This window comes from Boleophthalmus pectinirostris, unplaced genomic scaffold, assembly GCF_026225935.1.
Source record: "Boleophthalmus pectinirostris isolate CB_2022bp ecotype Guang Dong unplaced genomic scaffold, ASM2622593v1 HiC_scaffold_16, whole genome shotgun sequence".
Lineage (NCBI taxonomy): Eukaryota > Metazoa > Chordata > Actinopteri > Gobiiformes > Gobiidae > Boleophthalmus > Boleophthalmus pectinirostris.
This window is the reverse complement of record NW_026571095.1, coordinates 17,025,130-17,044,977: the sequence shown is the minus strand read 5'-3', so window position 1 is coordinate 17,044,977 and position 19,848 is coordinate 17,025,130. Positions and strand designations below refer to the sequence as shown.

General features: G+C 37.7%; 1 protein-coding gene across 1 annotated transcript in view; it reads right to left on the bottom strand.

The window, feature by feature from the left end:
• LOC110173414 (low-density lipoprotein receptor-related protein 8-like) overlaps nt 1–19,848 on the bottom strand; it is a 65,280-nt gene that overhangs the window by 2,944 nt on the left and 42,488 nt on the right. The window contains exons 5-14 of the mRNA XM_055151936.1: nt 14,898–15,287; nt 12,637–12,759; nt 12,253–12,375; nt 9,486–9,605; nt 8,658–8,783; nt 5,454–5,625; nt 3,269–3,496; nt 2,709–2,827; nt 2,214–2,353; nt 203–344 (exon numbers count right to left, since the gene is read on the bottom strand). Of these exons, the coding sequence (XP_055007911.1) occupies nt 203–344; nt 2,214–2,353; nt 2,709–2,827; nt 3,269–3,496; nt 5,454–5,625; nt 8,658–8,783; nt 9,486–9,605; nt 12,253–12,375; nt 12,637–12,759; nt 14,898–15,287 (1,683 nt within the window). The remainder of the gene's footprint in view (nt 1–202; nt 345–2,213; nt 2,354–2,708; nt 2,828–3,268; nt 3,497–5,453; nt 5,626–8,657; nt 8,784–9,485; nt 9,606–12,252; nt 12,376–12,636; nt 12,760–14,897; nt 15,288–19,848) is intronic.

Below are 19,848 nucleotides of genomic sequence, written 5' to 3'. Positions count from 1 at the left end.
AAAAAAATAAAATTGGTTTGATTGGAGCAACTTCTTCATGTTCTGATCGAGCTTTGATGCTTTAACCACTTTCGCAGGCCTTGTCATCACTTATTCAAAGCACCAGCTCCACTTGCATCCGCAGAGGAAACTTGTTCATAGAGATGTGACTTGAAAGTATTCAGTGACAAGTCTTTGATAAAATGACAATGAAATCACAAACCTGGAGGCTGCCGGAGCTGATGGAAGACTACAATGTCATGAGGGTCGTTGAGGTTTTCAGCCAGTGTGTGGATGTCCTGCCCCGTGAGCCTGTTGGCCATAAAGACTGCAGCTCTGTCTCGATCAGTCCAGTAGATTCGATCCTGAGTGAGGAAGGAAGACAAAATATTCAGTATATATAATCTAAAATTTGTCGTAACATACAGATTTTGAGTTGTGGTCTGATATGCAAACTTATATCAAACTTGAATGAACAAACAGTAATCTGTTATCTGCCATCATCATCTGTTATGAGTCAGGTCTTTGGAGAGGCAAGTCTGCTCACAGTAAGGATACATGTTTTTCAATGTATTTTGGTGTAATAACAATACCCATAATTAAATGCTTTTGTTTATTTATTTGGCTGATGTCCTGTGCAGGTTTTAAATGAGTGATTATTTTAACCAGTTGAAAAATATACAGACTTTTCACACTCTAGCACTAAACTGTGCTGGACTTTGTAGCACACTGAATTATTATTCACTCATACATTTATTCATGAAAACAATAGCATTTGGAAGCTGACATTTTTTGCTGCCTCTTTCAAAAACAACAGAGAAATTGTGACTAAGTGGTGAGACAACAGGCCTCCAAACATTGTTTATTTGTGCCAAGTCTACAGAGTGCAACAGAGAAGACGATGCCTGTCGGAATACGCCAATCTGAGTTCAATAAGATAATCCTGGTGCATGTAGAGCAGGGAGGCTAGCATGCTTAACACGAAGGTCACCTTGTATTGTATGTAGTCACAGGAAGCCAGCGAACACAGATCAATGCATCTATGTATTATGGAGGAGGAGGATCTATCTGATTTCAGCCAGAGTAAAGTAAGAAAATGTGGAAGATTTATGTGAAAACAACTTTACTTTACTCTACAAACAGAAAAAACATTCAGGTAAACATCTTCCACCAAGAGTTCACAGTACATTGGTCAGACTTTGATGTGCTGAAGTATTCAAAGGGTCACTCTGAAAACATCTCAAAGAACAACACAGGTGACCTCTCTCTAAAAAGAATGGAAAAACTAGTTTGGTGTTTCCTCCTGAGAGTAATGCTTCCCTGTGCAGTCCCACTGAGCTATAAGTCATGAAGGTCAAGTCAACAAACATTGAAGATCAACATCAAGCACATAAAAATCTGTGCTATGCTGCTTTATTTATTTCATAAAAACATCAAATGCAAAATCAATAGACCAGCCAAGTGTTTGCTATCATAGTGCAACTGACAAACATTAAGTAAAAAGTGCTTTTATTTTGTTGTTATAAGGTCAGGCTTTATTGAATTACACAAATAAACTTTTTAAATAGATGTCTGTATGGAAACTTCTCCTGCATTAGAACTCCAGAGTCAGGTCTCTTCTCCGAACTCTCAGGCTACTAAAATTTATTCTACAACACTCAAACTAAAAACTAAAAATGACAAATAAATAATTTCTGTCACCAAAGTGCAGGTCAAATACACCACAATAATGGAAGAAAATTCAAGTACAAAGCATTTGTGTGCTGTCAAACTGTGTAACTAGAGACACAATTCTCACATGATGAGACACAAGATGTGGTTCACAAGAACAAGACAATATTTTGGCAATTTTTGCTCCACTAGTTTTTCTTTATTTTATTGTATAGTTTTCATTGTAGCATTGGAATAAAGGCTTCTCAAGAGATGCAGAGAAGAACCCTTTTTTTCTCCTCATGTTCTGCAGTATCAGTTTTATCGCACAGGAATTAGTAGCACAAGATTTTAAATGGTCACAATTTTATATAACGATTTTCCATTTCCAGGTACTCACCCATTCACATACACTCACACCAGTGCATACAGACACTGGGGGTTGATAAGGGTTAAGCATTCATCTGTGGGAGCTAGAATCACACTGTCAACCTGTGGGTCAGTGGTCTGATCACTCTAGCAATGATGTTTATGTCCCATCCCTGATTAAGACAAAGCAAGACATTTGTCATGACAAAACAAACCTCAAAAACAGCCAGGGCATAGGGGTGTCCCAGTCTCTCCACAGATGACAGGTGGGTCCTGCGGTGCGCCCCGTTCAGATCCACACTGGAGATGTGGTGCAGTTTGGAGTCCACCCAGTACAAGCGTCTGTTGGCTACATCTGAGGAAAAATACACACACATGCAAAACCAGCGTACTCACAGGACGTCCCTAAGCCCAGCAGAAATTGATTGTCTTTGCAGTAAGCACTGCTGCACTCTGACCAACAAATCCCTTTAGGTAATATTGATCGCCTTTTAAAATGTCAGTTTCTCGCTATTAAATCCACCTCAACTCCCAACTGTGTCCACCTGTGAGCTTTCAAACAGTTCAGAATTTAATCACCGAAAAGTGTGATCAATGGAAAAATCTATGTCATATTTAATAAACATCTATAATTAAACATACTATTCATTTTCCAACTTGCAGGAGATGGTAGATATTTCTGTACAAGTGTCCTGAGTCCACCTTCTTACCTAATGTGATTCCATTGGGCCATTCAATGTTATCAGCCACCAACACCTGGCGATCCACTCCATTCATGCCGGCTTTTTCAATCTTCGCTCGGGTGCCCCAGTCAGACCAGTACATAAAGCTGAAAGAAAACATAAAGCATATTGTTTTTACTTAATTTAGATGTTTTCTGTCCAAATTACAAATTTTTCAAGATGTCAAAATCAGCAAGAACCAAAGAATTTGATTGGTGAAAACAATTAGGAGCTGTCCATTCAGCACCACCTGCTCAAATCTGTATATTAGTACCATGCCATGCCACCATTTGTTCTATTTATTATTCTTGAAAACTATATTCTTTGCTTGATGTTGTTTATATTGCATGCTTAATCTACAGTGTCCAATTAATTTCCGTCATGGATTAACAAAGTTTGAATGGGTCTGAGTTTAAAGAACAAGACCTAGCGTACTGTTGTGACTCCTGAAGCAAGGCAACTCACTCACATTGCTCAAAACTTACATGTCACAACCAGTCTCATATTGATCTAACTGTAATACTGTAAAAAAAGGCATCAGTTTGTACCCGTGGTGAGGGTCCAGGGCGATAGCTCGCGGCTCACTCAGGTCTGTGTTGATCAAGACTCGTCTCTTGGTTCCGTCCACTGAAGCCACAGAGATGGACTTGTCCCCAGAATCTGTCCAGTACAGATTGTGTTGGAGCCAGTCCAGAGCCAGGCCCACGGGCGTCTGCAGCAGAGAGTCCACTAGGGGGACCTGCTGGGACGGGTCACTGGCCTCATGGATGAATGCGCTGCAGGAAGAGGAAAAGAAGAAGAAAATGATGGAGGTGTAATCCTGAAGGACAGCAGGGGATAGGTCACTGTGTAGTTTACAGATGATAAATATTATACAAACATATTATAAGTAAAGTGATAATAATCGGATATCCTACTGACATTAATCCTTATCCAAGGTTATAACACTAAAAACATTTTGAATAGTTTAATTTAGATACCAAAAGGACTAAATAAAGGGTTTAATCTAGATTCAATAAAATTAATAATAAAATGAGGTATAAAGTTATAATGATATGCCTCAGATCGACCTCAGATATCATAGCAAAATCTCTTTTCCATTAAATTATACTGTATATTGCGTACAAACCAATTTTACAGTCTCTTGTGGCCATGGGTATCTCATCTTGCTGTCTTGCTTGCTTGCAATTTCCGTATTATTTGCTAATAACAGTATCTTTCCTACAAAGGAACCATTGTATATATAGTGACAGTTACTGACTACAGATTATTCTATTATAAACTCTGGGGAACAGTTCAGTAAGCACATAAATAACAACCAATTGTAAACAAAATGAAGACTTATATTCTCAGGGTGAATTTATCAAAATTGTCTGGGGTGCATGTGGAAAATAAAAACACCAGGTAACAGCCAAATAGCATTTTCAAGTGGCTGAACACATGGTTTAAAATCACAAAGCAGCTCCGTAGAGTGTGTGCTGAGGATACTAATTCATCATGGCCCCTGTGCAGTAAAGTGGGGAGGGAGTGGGGAGTGGACTACTGCCTTCAGGCCAGACATTGAACAGGGGTCATGTGGCGGTCATAGTGCATCACAGGTAGAACACTCATCAGAGTAGACAAGGCCCCCGTCAGCGCTGCCCTGGACTGCTAATGACGTGGCCCCTGCTATAGGTGTGAGATGGTGCAAGTGAGGGCCAGAGCAGAGGTGCAACTTTAACAGGAATTACAATTTTTAGTTTCCCCAGAGAATGTTTTTCCTAATATCCACTTTGTAAAGAGAACATGCTGCTCCAATTAGAGGGCACTCGGGGGAAAGGACATCTGAGATAACAATGGGATAAGTGCGTTTGGTACGTAGAATGCATTAGAATAACCTGCCTGCAGGAATGTGAAGCCAGTTTATAGATGTTTGAAAACAGAAAGTTTTGTAATTAAAAATATTGCATAGGAGGAGAAATATAATACAATATTGAATACAGTTATTAAACATTTCTTTGTAATTAGTATTTTGTCAATATTAACATTTTATGAACCCCATAAAATCAAACCTGTTTCTCAGCTAGTGAGCAGATCATTTGCTGTGGTGACTCGGCAAGGGAAAAATAAAATACTAATTTACTGATTATGGATTTGTTGTTACAGTGACAACAAACAATCATTGCAGTTGATTAGTCAGCAGTTATATTTTTAATTAGTCTAATGGTCAAATTATTATTTCTATTGTGAGATTTAATTTACCCCATTTAAGCAAAAATAAGAATATAATATAAAGAATAAGAATAAGAATATAAAAATGTTTTAATCATGTATTGTAGTCTCATTTGATTGGTGCTGTTTTTGTGTTTTTTATGTTAGCTGGTTTGTGCTGTTCAATATTTGAATACTAATGATTATAGTTCACTTCAAATCACTACAAAAACATATTGAATTCTGCAATGCACTTGATCATTTAATTCACCAATTTAGATAATTATAAAATATATATGAGGTTTCATATTAACAACTGATTTTGATTATTTATCCCAAATTATGTAATATAAATTTATTACACGTTTGTGTGTATTGTTTAGGCAGCGGATGGACCAAAGCAAAATATCAGCCTATGCTGGAGATTTAAGGCCGGTAGAAGCCGATAGAAGGTCCAAATATTGGCCTGATATAATGGCCAGCCAATCTATCTGTCTATTTCTAACTCAAATCCTTCCACGTTTAGCTGGATTTTGGACTCACCTGTAGATCTTCCTGTGAAACCGGTCACACCAGAACACTCGGTTATTAGCCACATCCAGGTCCAGCGCCACAACGTTCTTTTGCGTTGACGCTACCTGACTGTACTCGCGCTTCCCCAGGTCCATCCTCCTGATCTCATGACGATTGGTGAAAAGCAGGTACGGGCTTTTTCCTGGAAACACAAAAGATCTTCGTTTATAATACCAGGTTATTTGGCTATTACTAGTAATTAGGCCTCTCACAATAACAAATTTTGCGATATATATTGCTGAAGTAAACATAGACGATAAACAATGTTGAAACCAAGCCATAAAGCAGAAATTGAATTATTCCCCCAAAAATCTATTCAAATGTACAATATATTTTTAAAAAAACCAAAACACTTAAGTAATTAGTTCTACTACATGTTCCCTCTAAATCTTATATTGTAAAAAAAAAAAAAATACCCCACTACTGCAAAGCAAAAGTGCACGTATATTGTTTCATTTATTATATATTGAACAATAAGTCAATATAGTATTTATTGTGGCAGGATTATTAGTAATTGTTATGAAAGAGGTTACTAAGATGTGACAGCCCTTTCAGTGTATAAGACCAACTGGAAGAAAAATTACATTCTACAATATTTGGATGTGATGGTATTCAAGCTAAATCTGTGATGCAATCTTAACAGAGTAATTCAATAGTGTCTGTTGCCAACAAGTGAAGACAAAATTATTTGATTAAAAAGTGCAGAGTATCACTGTGGTATTGATTGTGTCCTCATGCATTATTAAGTCTACACATCTTGTTAGCCCAAGCAAATACAGTTCAGTGGCACCTCTGTGTTCATATCAGTTTTTTTGCCAGTTGCCAGTACACACACGAGACATTGGGCGAATAAGACGACAAGCAAAGAATGGCTGCAAGTTTCGCTCTATACAGACTTGTTATCTGATTTGAATTCGTGACAAGATTAAAAAACAGATCAACCAATTAAATGCCATTTAAACATAATTGTCATTTGCTGATTATGTGAGCAGACGGTGATTACGTCTCGAGGCAGATAAACAAATAGAATCAATGCAGATGCATCAGCTGTGCAGGGAGAATGTGGAAAGAAGACCACAATTTTACCAATGAGTTTCTTTCTATCCACTGTATTTCACTCAGATGTATGTTTTCTCTTACTCAACTGAAATTTTAATTACACAATAGTTAGGGTGTTAGGGTGCAGTCTATCCAACCAAATTAACTCTGGTCAGTTGTTTTAGGCAGTTTTTTTTTTCTTGTTTTAATTATATTAATGTTCAAAACACTCAAGGGTGTAAGAATTATTATTATTTTATTTTTTTTATTCAAATACCATTCAATTCACTTTTTAAAATCTCAAACCATTTCAAGTCAGCCTTAAAAGTGCTTGCACATCGCCAAGAGTCCCTGCTTTTCTTAATGTGATTAAACAGAGTCATTAATTCACCAAACGCATGGACATTATTTACAATGTGAAAAAGAGAACCAATAGTAACACAGCCCTGTCATGATAACAAATTTTGAAGTGATTTTTTTTTGGGGATATTTTTATTTTGCTGAAGTTAAACTTGATGTTATATGATCATTTTGAAGACCAGATTTAAATCACAAAAACTATTTTAAATGTGAAATATTGTTTAAAAAAAAAAAAAAAAAAAAAAAAAAAAACATGAGCTGCAATAAAAAAGCAGCATAATAAATCACTTTAGTATTTGCACTTGTAATGAGTCATAGAAGTTATTAATTCAACCTTTTAACTGCTTAAATCTTATCAAACAGTCAAAAAATAACCCAAAATTTACCAGTCATGCAAAGGGAGAAGTACACACGATAAATATTGACTCCCAAAAAATATTGTTTCAGCTTTCACACACTGAACAATAAGTCAATATAGTAATTATCGTAACAGGACTGAACACAATGAATCCACACAAACTCCACTTTTTAAGAAACAGTCTGATGTTCCTCGTTGCCTCCATGAGCTCCACACAGATGGTCACCTTTGTCTGGTAACATCTATATTAAGCCTCTGTGCTCCTGACACTGCTGTGTAATGGGACGGCAGCAGCAGCCGGTTATCTCCAGAGGGTGATATGGAATTCTCTCATTAAAAGACAGCTAGCTCCACTGACAGTCAGACCCCAAGCCTGCCTAACCCGCTATGCTGTAATCCACCAAACATGACGGCACTGCCCCGGACTTCCTCTGTCTCTTCCTCTTGAGGTGTACAGTGACAGATAGTTCAGCACTAACATTTCATTTGAAGAAGTGTCCATTAAACTGACAATATTTTCAACCCCCTTTAAGAGAAAATTGCTCCCCTGCTGTTTCCAGGCTGTGAAGGCTACAGTTGCTTTGATCCAGTAAAAGCCAAATGCTGTTCCTGTTGTATTGACTGATTTTTAGACACTTTTTTCTCACAGGCTACAAAAAACTGTTAGCCAACTCAGAAATAACACTGGCACCGTGGGTTGATCAACATACAAGCAGCCAAGGCACTCTCAAATGTAGGCTTAGCATTCATGTTGTTGGAAATGGTATCAGCCCATTTTAATTGAGGCAAATGAAATCAATATTTGGCATCTATGGGACGTGGAGTAGCAAATTTGACTTGCCGCTTTCTGCTAAATAAATAATTAAGCTGCCTAAGCAAAACGGAGTGTAAGCATGTAAACTGACCCCTGTCCTGTAATCCTCCAGACGATAGCTGCTGGACACAGTTTTGGGTCAAAGGAAATTAATTGGCCTCTTAGCAGTTCACTTGTTCTGAGTTATTTTCAACTGTTGTCAACATGCCCAAAAGCACAGCAAATTAAATGTAGTGTAATTAGTCCCCATTGAGATGAAGCTAGGTGCCCCTAAAGAAATGCTCTGACTCATTATAAGTGTTCGACACAGCTTCGCACTCCAGTTTGTCACACCTCAATGTTTCTAATAGGATGTGACAGGCGTACCCAAAAGGCAAACTTTGTATTTGTCCTGGGGATGCCATTTTGGGAGCGTTTAGTAAATATACGAACAAGAGCAATAAAAGCACCCAAACAACTTAAGAGGTTCATGGTTATGGGAGCAAAAGAGCAGAAGGCCAAGTTATTATTTGAAAACAAAATAAAGGATTCATTAATGAAAAAATAAAGGCTCTAAACTACATTTTAATGATTTGTAAATATTTGAATTTGTGTCAGTACTCACCCTCAGCTTTACAGGTCTTTGTGACAGGGTCCATCTCATAACCTTCATAACATTCACACTTGAAATCTCCCTTGTAGTTAATGCAAATTTGGCTGCAAGCATTTGGGTTCTCACACTCGTCAATATCTGCAAACAGAAAAACAGTTCAGTTCTAATAAATATTTTACTTAAATCTAAAAAATGTCAAATGAAGAAATGTAAAAATCAATGTTATGCTCTTGCAACCTTCAGTTGATTTAAGTGGGGTGTTTTAGCTACAGAAGGTGTGAAAGTGTGAAGGATATTCCAAGTGTGACAGTGTGAAAAGCTTTTTTTCCTGTGGAACTGACATTTTGGACACGTTTGGTTGGCCAGTCTAACACCACCAAATGTATCTGTGTCCATCAGTATCTAAGTAGCAAGTGCTCTGCCATTGCCTTCCTGTGTAGCTGAAATGGATCATATATTTTCTAGAATAATGTGATATTCAAATAGTTGTTTTGGTGATGAAAATAGTTAAATCCATAGTCCAAATCCATACTAAAAATATATGCAGTGTATATAAGTATATAGTAAGTTAGCTATGTTTACTTATATATAGTCTGTGAGTGACACCAGACATTAGAGTTGCAGCACATTAACATTACAACTTTTTTGCAATAAAACACACATAATTGAATATTTGCTAGACAGATCTGTTAAATGCCACACTGTTGCACATGCCAAGCAAAGCAACAGCATCTCCATAGAGACAAGCAAGTGCCTGACCCCCCACAATGAATGTTACTTCATATTTGCATAATGTTTCAGGCAGCCATAGGCAACACTTGTGAATATTTCTTCACTTACCTCCACAGGTCTTCTTGTCCAGCAGCTGATAACCTGCAGGGCACTGGCACTCGTAGCCAATTGGTCGATCCATGCATACGTGAGAGCAGCCGCCATTGTTGATCATGCACTCATTTAACCCTAGATAAAAAGGAAAAACAAATTAATTAAAGTCACTCATGTACATGCCCCACCCACATGACCTACTGTTTGTAGTTTCCATTTGTTTATTGTTTTTTTGTTTTGTTTGCACCCCTGCTGATCAACCGTGAAAAGTGCCCCATGTCCATAATATATATTTTTTTGCTTGTAGTCATTCATAGAATTTAATCCTCAAATTTGGTACAAGTCCAATAATGTTGATGTTTCATGTCTATGGCAGGGGGAGCTACAGTGTATACTTGTCTAACACTTTATAGTGTATTACAGTATATTCAAGCCGAGATCATGCATTAGTGATTCAGTTTGAATCGGACTATGCATGTGTGTCTATGATTTTTTTTTAATATATTTTTTGGGAAGTCTTTGCTCAACTGCTGACCAAAGGTGAAAAATGCCCCATGTCCATAATTTATTTTTTTGCTTGTAGTCATGCTTAGATTGTAAACCCAAATTTGGTAGAAATCCAATAATGCTGACATTTCATGTCTATGGTAGAGGGCGCTATAGTGTTCAGTTGTATTAAACTTCATAATGCATTATGTTCAGGCCAGGATCAAATCATTTGTGATTTGAATTTAAACTCTCTAGGGCAATGCCTGTGGCCATCAGAAGTCATCAAAGAAAGAGGACATTTTTTGCAAGGTTTTGTAAAGAAAAATAATAATAGAGAAGAAGAAACAGGGGAAGAGCAATAGCCCTCACCCGATACTCTGTTACAGGCTCGGGCCAATAAGGATTTATATCGTAATGTTTTTATCTTAGTGGTTTTTCATTCAGCATGCACTCGAATTCTTATCTCATATTTTCCACAAACACCAAAGACACAAAACATTAAGAACTTTAAAAACTATAAGAGAAGATTAATGCTGTAATCCGTAACTATGAGTTTTAAACAGTGAAGTGCATCTAAAGCTGAAAAACAACACTTTTATTAAAGCAGGTCTTGGTGATGAGCTCAAGGCTGGACTAAAAGGACTAAATGTTGACAGATGTGGAAATACCCAGCACAGTTTATGATTCAGAGCAGAGAGCGGAAGAGTCACTGAATCAGAGTTTAAGGTCATTTTTAATGTGTGAATTGAATACATTCTATGACTAGGCAGCAAAAATATAACAGAACAGAATTTCATTAAACACTGGCTTTTGGGCTCTAAGAGAATGCATTGTCTACTGTGTGACTAGAGAGAGTGAAGCTGTATAATAAATCCAAGCAGGAAAAAAGTTTATCAGGAAATAACACATAGTTCCCTTTGACTGTTGCTGTGGTGATGAGATGCAAATTGATCAGGTAAGCTATTTTGTAGAATTTATGAGTGCAGAATCTCCCATTTGTTTACCTTACCAGAAGTCAAGATATTCGTGATTGAACTGTTATTTTAAATAATGTTTTCAGATTAGCTGCTAGGACATAAATAAACATATAAGGTGGCCCAAGTCAGAGCGCATTTTGTGCACATTTTCAAAGTGGATGCTGAGGGCAGCAAATGCCAACTTTAAAATCCCTTTTTCCATTTCAGCTGGAAAGGCTACAGCCAAGTCACTCTCACTGCTCCAGTTTTCTCAGTTCTCTTTCCACAGATAGGAGCAGAATAGATGTAGAATGTATAGAGTTATTTAAGATATGAGTTGTACTGTATAGAAAAGTGTACAGTGGATTCTGCTTTCAAGGACACTCGTGCTGTACAGGTGCAGACAGTATGTCCTCTGAGCAGATAAATATGATGTCTGAGTTAGCTCTCCGCCTCCGTCTTCACCATGGTAACCCTTATATTTCCTATACTTCCTGTTTGCTCCTAAGAGGTGCTGAGGTAAATGAATGATCCAGAAGGCCATTACCACTAATAAGGCAGTGCACAAAACAAGATTTTGCAATAAGAATTAACATTTAATTCTTTCACCTCAGAATTGTTTCTTTAAATTATTATTTTTTCCAGGAGGGGAACATCTTGCAAGTGAACGTTTGAGTGAGCTGAGCGATGAGCGAAGTGTGTGTGGACATGGCTTTAATGAGCTGTGGACAGGACCTGAGCCGAGGTAAAGAGGAATCAGAGACAGGGAGGATGGATGGACAGAGGGCACACCACATGGGAGAGGCAGAGCAGATTTGCAGATTTCTGAAATAGACATTTTGGTCATGCTTCTCCTGCTCAAGGTCGGTATACTCTGCCAGCTGTCATTTTTCCTTCATAAATATTAGTTCCTGGTTAATATGATGTGAGCAGCCCCCATGTTACATGTTTAGCTATGGGCAATGGAACTGACACACATCTACTTCAGCTGTGTAATGTCACCCCAAGGACAGTAAAAGGCCAGATCTTTTACAAAGTCCTATTTTTTGTGTATGCTGTACTCATTAAGTGATGGTGAACACATTTAGTGCACAGGTGTTTAATTTTATTTAGGGCAAATATGCTGTCAGTGGATTTATAAAGTTAAACTTTTTCCTTGTTTTTGCTCCTTCAGTCAAAAGCCATTATGTAGGTGTATGGAGGAGCTTTATCAGAGAAACAAACTTCCTCAGTGGACACAATTACAAGAGCTGCTTAAAACATACACAGATTCCTTTTATATACAACAGACGAGAATTATGCAGCTATATTTTAAATACAAAAGCTCTGATCCTTACCACATTCTTTCTTGGGCTCATCCGATCGGTCCTTGCAGTCTTTGTGTGAGTCGCACACCTTGGAGCTGTCAATACACTCTCCATTCTTACAAAGAAACTTCAGGGGGCCCTCACATTTTGTAGCTGAAAAATAGAAATGAAAATTTGCCTCTGTGTACAGATATATTTCATAAGCCACAAAAACATTCAGCCACCAAAAATGTAATATGATTTTCAGGTATGTCATTTTCACAGTAGAAGGGTTTAATTTCCTGCAGAAAATTATTCATTGAAGACAGAGGAAGCCAGTCAGAAAAAGCACAAAATACTATGATCCAAAATAAACCACCTTTTTCATAAATTCAGATGCAGAAACTGTAGAGCACTACTGGTAAAAAGCCTCACCGTTGACACAGCCAGTCTCATCGCTGTGGTCCAGACAGTCATGCACCTTGTTGCACTGTTTGGTGCCGTGGATACAGGAGCCGTCTCCACACTGGAACTCATCGGGACGACAGGTTAGTAGGGCTGTGGAGACGAAAAAGAGACTGGGATGAAAATCTCTCTAAGGCGAAACAATTGTTCTCCTACCATTGTGTGCAATACAACTCCACAAATAGAAGCTGCCAGATGTTTACAAAGTGCAAATGAACAGGTTTCTGGATTGTCACTGCCTTTCGCTTCAACCTTGAGCTAAATTCCTGGTTTTGTTTAAAGGATCTATATCACACAAAATTGACTCTTGTGATAATGTTGTTACCTCGTCAAAAACATACCTGGAGTTATTTGTTTCATTCACACATGTTCAAACAAGTAATCACAAGTAATTCTGGTTTATTAGTCTGTCTGCATCTCCAAAGCTCAACCTTGTGATGTCACGTAGTGGTAGTTTTCAAGTTAACAGCTACCTTTTACCTTTAGTTCAGTAGAGATTGCCAGTTCCAGAGCTGAAATTATCCAAATGATTCTAGTGAAGGTGTGTGGAGTTTAAAAACACTGTGGTGCTACATTAACAGTTAACCTACTCCTACTGTATATGACAAATGATTCTCCATATTACACAGACTGGAGTGGCAGGTGGACGCCATAGAAAATGTCATTACCAACACAGACTCGAAGAAGCTTTTCATCAACATCGGCCCTGTGCCCATATAACTCTCCTCTAAACTGCACTAAAAGGCAATATACATGGCTGAGGGCTGCATGATTTAGTGTTATCACTGGGCAAGCAGGACAGAGGGGGTGTAATAGGATAGAGCTTGGACCAGTTCTTTGAAATGGCCAAACCGCAGACATGGACTACATACACATTCAAAAACTCATTTTCTTTTCCTACAATTTAAAAGATTGATCTGAAGATTTGCAAATAAGTCAGTGTTTCATGCTCTGGTTATTTCACACATGGGAAAATAAAATGGCTGCTTTATAACAACCATGGCCCCACAGGAAGCTAACAATGTCTGCACCTCTCGGTAACCTAACAAGACAGATATCCCTTGTAGAAGCAGCATTAATGACACTTGTGGGTGTTAGATGTGGGCGCCTTGATAATGAATGTTACAACTATCACAGATTCACAGACAGAACGAAGACAGCGACTCCTTCAGCCATGACCATTTAATAAGCAAAACCTGTTTTATCATGAGGCCACATCTTTACCAGGCATTTGTCAACACAAATAAATTTAAACACTGCAAAGGGAGCACAGTCAATTGATAACAAAGCAAGAGGAAAAACATGTTTTTCTCAAGTAAACATGCCTGGTGGTCACATGGTACATTTTTTTGGCTTTCTGACGACCCCAGCATGTGTGGACTCCATTTTGTCCAAACCTGAACCAGTTTGTGACAGTATTTAACATTTATTATGAAAGTATTATGGGTTCAGACTAAACAAAAATTAAGAATGTGTCAGAATTCGTAAGTTCCAGTGGTCCAATGCATTTCTCCTGAATGTTGTACATCACTAAATCATCATCATATTATAAGCACTGGATGAGCCAGGATGACTAATGTGTCAGTTATAGTAATCCATGGATTCATTTTTGTGTAATGACATGTATTATGTAGTCTCAACAGAAGCTGGTGTTTGACACCAGGAGACCAGGATTATTGAGTGTCTTTTTAATTTCAGAAAGATAGCAAGTTACTCTCATCAGCTTTATCAACAAATTGATATTTTTGCATTTGTAAATAAAGCTTTATTTAGTCTAGATCAGTGTTTTCTCAAACTTCTGGTGGTACTTGGACAGCTCTTCAGTATACAGTATGTCTGTTCATGCATTTCCACTTCCAGTTATCTTTGGACAATAACTTGTTTAAAACTACAGTGGAAATGATGTAATCTACTTTTAGACCTGGTTTAGCCCAGATTAGTCCTGGAATAGTCCCATTATATACTTTTACTTATACATCGGTTGGTGCTTGGAAAGACAAATCTTTTTTTTTTTTTGATGATGATACTTAATATTGGAGGCCCCGCCATGAATAGTTTATGTTTTCGGCTTTATAAATCTTCCCATATGTGAGTCATTCCAACTGCAGTTAGTCCTCATAAATCTACTTCCATTGATCTGACAGGCTTTTGGTTACACACAGATCAAACACACAAACACAGATCTTAACCTTTGACGTACAGCAAGAAATAAATATAAAATGTCTACTTACGACAGTCTATCTCATCTGATTTGTCCTTGCAGTCCGGGTCTCCATCACACTTCCAGCTCAGCCTCACACACTCTCCATTGGCACATCTGAACTCCCCCTCGGTGCAGTTGGCTCTTCGGTTGTTGATGTACGGGACACCCTCGCCCCCGCATCTCTCTGGTCCCTCGTCCGAACTGTCCGAGCAATCGGGGTCTCCGTCACAGCTCCACATCAGGGGCACACACTCGGAGCTGTTGCACCGGAGCTGGTTGGGTCCACAGGTTTTGGGAGAGGTACATTTGAGTTCATCACTGCCATCCCCACAGTCATCGTCACCATCGCACACGTACACAGCAGCCAAGCACTTTCGATTGGCACACATGAATTCACCATCCGGACAAGCTTTGGCATCTAGAGAGGCATAAAAAAAACAAAAAGATTTTGTTGATTTAGGTGCTACTATTGTCAAATTAATCAATACCCAGATATAAATTAATTGATGGTTTTTCATCCCCCTAGTATCAAAATTCATATAAGCAAGTATCAATACGGACATACATTACATAAATAAGAGAGAATTTGACCATTCCTTAAAAATTACAGAATGATCTTGATCTATATTAGAACTGGTATGTTTCTTTGATAACATCAAAAAAACAACTATTATTCTGTGTTGAATTACTTTTGAATATCATAATGGTATCAAACCTTGTATCACAATCAGCTTGAATGTCACGTCAACATAAGGGCATTCTTATTTTTCAGAGAAAAAATGAAAGTATACATAAGATTTTAATAAGAATTAATTGTCTGATTTTGGCAGCTAAACTTAAAGCTCACTAAAAAGAACATCTTAAAATGTTAACACTTCACAAGTCCATTAAAGTAAAATACCAAGTTAGAAAATAAAACTCAAATACTGTGTGCTGATGCTTTGTTATGAAATACATGAAATACATAACAGAACTTGATGAAAAAAGAAATAAGACAAAAATGAGAAATTTAGGTCTTGGTTTGATGTTAACAAGACCAACAGTGGGCAAAAAAGTTTTCTGGTAAATTTGTTACTTCTGTATTGGCAGAGATGGAGAGGAATAGAGGCTATCAGAAGAACACGAGGGAAAATGATCGAACTTCATTCTGTGATAGCATCTCTCAGCAAGACGCCACTCCTGCTACACTGCCATTACAGTCGCTTTTTCGTGTGCAGCTAATAAGAAAACATCTCCTATCAGATCCAATTTTGTACACCTAAAAACCACATACAGGTCAGAGCATATTGGACCCTGACATTCCCTTTTCCTGTATAAAGTATCAGTTTGTACCACAGCATATTCTCAGTGCTTCTCTCAGCCATCCTATTGTCTCACGTCTTAACTTTATCTGGATAAAACCGCTGCGGCTCAGCTTTCCCATTGTGAGTTGACAGAGCAAAGAAAGCATGGCAGGGACTAGAACAAATTCAACAGTATCTACTGAGTCCAGGGAGGAATAACAGCAAGTGCTTTGAAAGGGACTGTTTTACATTCTTCTTTCTCAATGAAAATGTATCTAAACATGTCCAAAGTAAAACACAAGCTTGAATATACAAAAGGGAAACAGTGTGCAAGCTGTGGTCATGGATAGGCCTGTCATTGTAACACATCACACATTCTGAATAATTTCTGGGGGATAATTCTGTTTGGTTTTAATATTATCATTTATCATCTATTTACTACAGTAATATATCACACTTCATATGTTGTTATCATGACAAGCCTAATCATGGAAGAGCAGTTCTTTAGCATAGTTATAAACAGAGAAGAGGAACCTTAGACAAAACAGAAAGGAAAATTGAATAATCATAAAGAGTGCCTTAAACTCTGTGGAGAAGATTTTGCTTTAAAAAAGTCAATGTAATGAATAATGCACCAGTTTAAATAAGTAATGTAAAAATAAAATGGAAATACACAATATGCACAGTACGTATGTATATATGCCTCCACACACCAACATACTATATGTGCTGTCATTCTGCAACTCTTATAACAAAACACCCACAACTACAAGCAGGTCTGAAGATGTGTCCTACTTAGACTGTGTAAAAGGAATAGCTATGATTTGATCTGCCATACATGAGCACACCATAAAGGCAGACTAAGCAAATCAAACCTTAAACATGTGTTTCATATACAGCTGAACATAAGGCATTTAACTCATCAATATTACAGTAAACCAGCTACTTCAGATAGGGATGTGCTTTATACCTCCTCCTGTTATGATCCATCTTTATTCTCACACTAATCTATCACTGAATAATTAAAGAGGTCCAACAGACTTCTGTACTTTACACAAGGGATGAGCATTAGTGATGTGCTGCAGTGGCCTCGATACACTGGAGACACAGCTTTGTACTAAGGCCAGACTGACAATACAGCACTTTGAAAACTATCTTCCATTCATTCATTCATATTTAATGTTGGATTTAATGTATACAACGTGTTTGCATGTATAGTATAAAGACTGAACTGAAATTAAGGTTAAACATACTGAATAACATTACAAAAGAAAAAGAAAAACATATTCAGCTGTTCAAACTCCGACAGAGCCCTTGCCTCATTTAGAAGAAAAGCATTACTTTGACTAGCACAGTGGAAAGCAAAGGCTTCTCATCTCGCGTAACCCACTTTAGTGTTTTTCTGGCAGCAACGATGATAGAAGATTGTTGCTACCAGCAACCAGTGCTGAGGCAAGAGTTGACTGGTCGCTCTCTTCGCATTAGGCCTGATGAGTGTGTGGCGTGTGAGTCAGGAGCAGGGACGAGCGTGTGAAAAAGCCCACAACAACACCACAGGACCACTGCTAGCCCTGGATACATGTGAAGCTATGGTCAGACGGTGGATACTACATCTGATATGTATGAAGGAAAATAGAAATAGTACTTTGTTGTTTTAAGTACTTACTTATTTGCGGAAGGTCAGATTTAAATAAAAACTTTAGCCTGTCAATGTTCACAAGCAGTAACAAATTAAAATGTATCATTAAGTCATTAAGTTCAGAACTTATCATTAAACACATGTAATGTAACTAAATGTAATGTAATATGGGATTGCACCTTACCTGTCATAAAACTCGTTGTAAAGCTGTACAAAGTACTGCACAGAGAATAAAATGACTGTGGAACTTGGGCCCTGCACAGTGGCACAGTGTGTATCTGGAGCCTTCTGTTCATTTTAGCGCAGCTGTTAAAGGAGCAGGTACTGACAGTTCAACTTGTACTAACAAAATCGTCTGAAAAATGAACATGGGAAAAAGCCCAAACACAACTACGAGCTGTTCTGAAGTAGACCTCAGACTCCTATTTGTTGTCAGTGTGTCCAATCCCAGGAGACAGCGGTGCACAGGAGAGATGCCCTGACACTGACTCTACATTAAACTCCACCTGAGTGCAGACTGAGGACACAGCTCTCGCCACCCCTCCTTCATTGTGACTGAGAGTAATGCTGATCACAGAGCGCTTTCTCTACTGAGACACTCTTTCTACCTAATGCATTATTCACCATGTGGATGACTCAATTAAGGAAAAGCCTTGGAAAGATTTACTTTACCAGCCTGCGAGGATTTTGCAGACAGTAAGTTTTAACAGAAAACAAAACTGTGTTAAGATAATTGTATACTAATGTAACTTTTAAAGTATGCACACCTTTTTCAGTCTTTAAAAGTGCAATGTGTAACTTATCTTAATTAAACTAAATGGAAGGGAGGGTCCACAACCTGCTTATGATGTTTCTGCATTGTCTGAAATGTTCCATGTTAAGACATTAAACTTCTATATCTATCCAACTCAATTTCAGTACTAAAAATGTTAAAATTGTCAAATTCGTGTTGTGAGTGGGTTGACTTTGCAAACCTCTGACCAGTAACTAGACCCAGTGGCATTGTCTGCCTTCTAATGCCATACAGGCCTTTTTCACGATGGACCGAAGTCCTGCATGGTAGGACTTTCGGTTAATGGTTTTCTAACGCAAAATGTCTGTGATAATGTCTTGCGTATTCTCCACCAGTTTCATAAATCTGCCTGCCCCATCTCCAAATCTTCAACTAACAAGGTCCACAAAGGACATAAACTCTTCCATGAAGAATTTATCCGCAACTATCAAGAAAGACGAAAGCTTAAAGGCTAACAATGACTAGCATTACTCCTGAGCAAAACTAACTTGGTAAGTTTGGTAATGAATAAAACCTAAGTAACTTGTAAACTCAGACTGACTTTATAATTAAAATAAAACATCGATTTCATGCTGTAGATATTAGCATAGACAGAGAGATATGTGCAGTTTGAATGCTACACATGTAATCTGTGAACATCTGTAGCATTTGAAGTGCACAAATCTATCTATGCTAATATCTACAGTATGAAATTATTTATATTTATTATTAATTACTAGTTACTTACGTTATTCATTACCATAACATTAGTTTTGCTCAGAAGTAGTTGGCTAATACTAGTCGTTGTTCACCTTTAAGCCTTTGTCTTTGTTATCTTGATAGTTGAAGATAAACTCTTCATGGAAGAACATTTTGCCAGAGAAAACCACTAACCAGAAGTTCTACAACTCTATGGGCTGGGACTTCCGGCAGTTGTGAAAAAGATATATTATGGAGCATTCCAAGAAAAGCAATAATGTTTCAATAGAGACAAGCTTACAGAAAAGCTACATAGTGTACCTTTAAGCAACTTATCAGGCTTTACCGTTTTACTGCTGACAGATGGACTAGCTAAAAACTAATTAATGATAATGATAATGAAATGATCATTTTTTTTATGTTATTCGAGGAGTGTGAAACCACCTTTTGGTCAAATCAAACATAAAGGCCTTCATTCCTATTGTATTATTTAAAAAAGTTCAAATGTATGCACTACGGGTAAACATTTTACATATTTAGTTGGAACTATTAGCTTGTCGGTCAGGTAATTAAGCAGAGTGTAAGG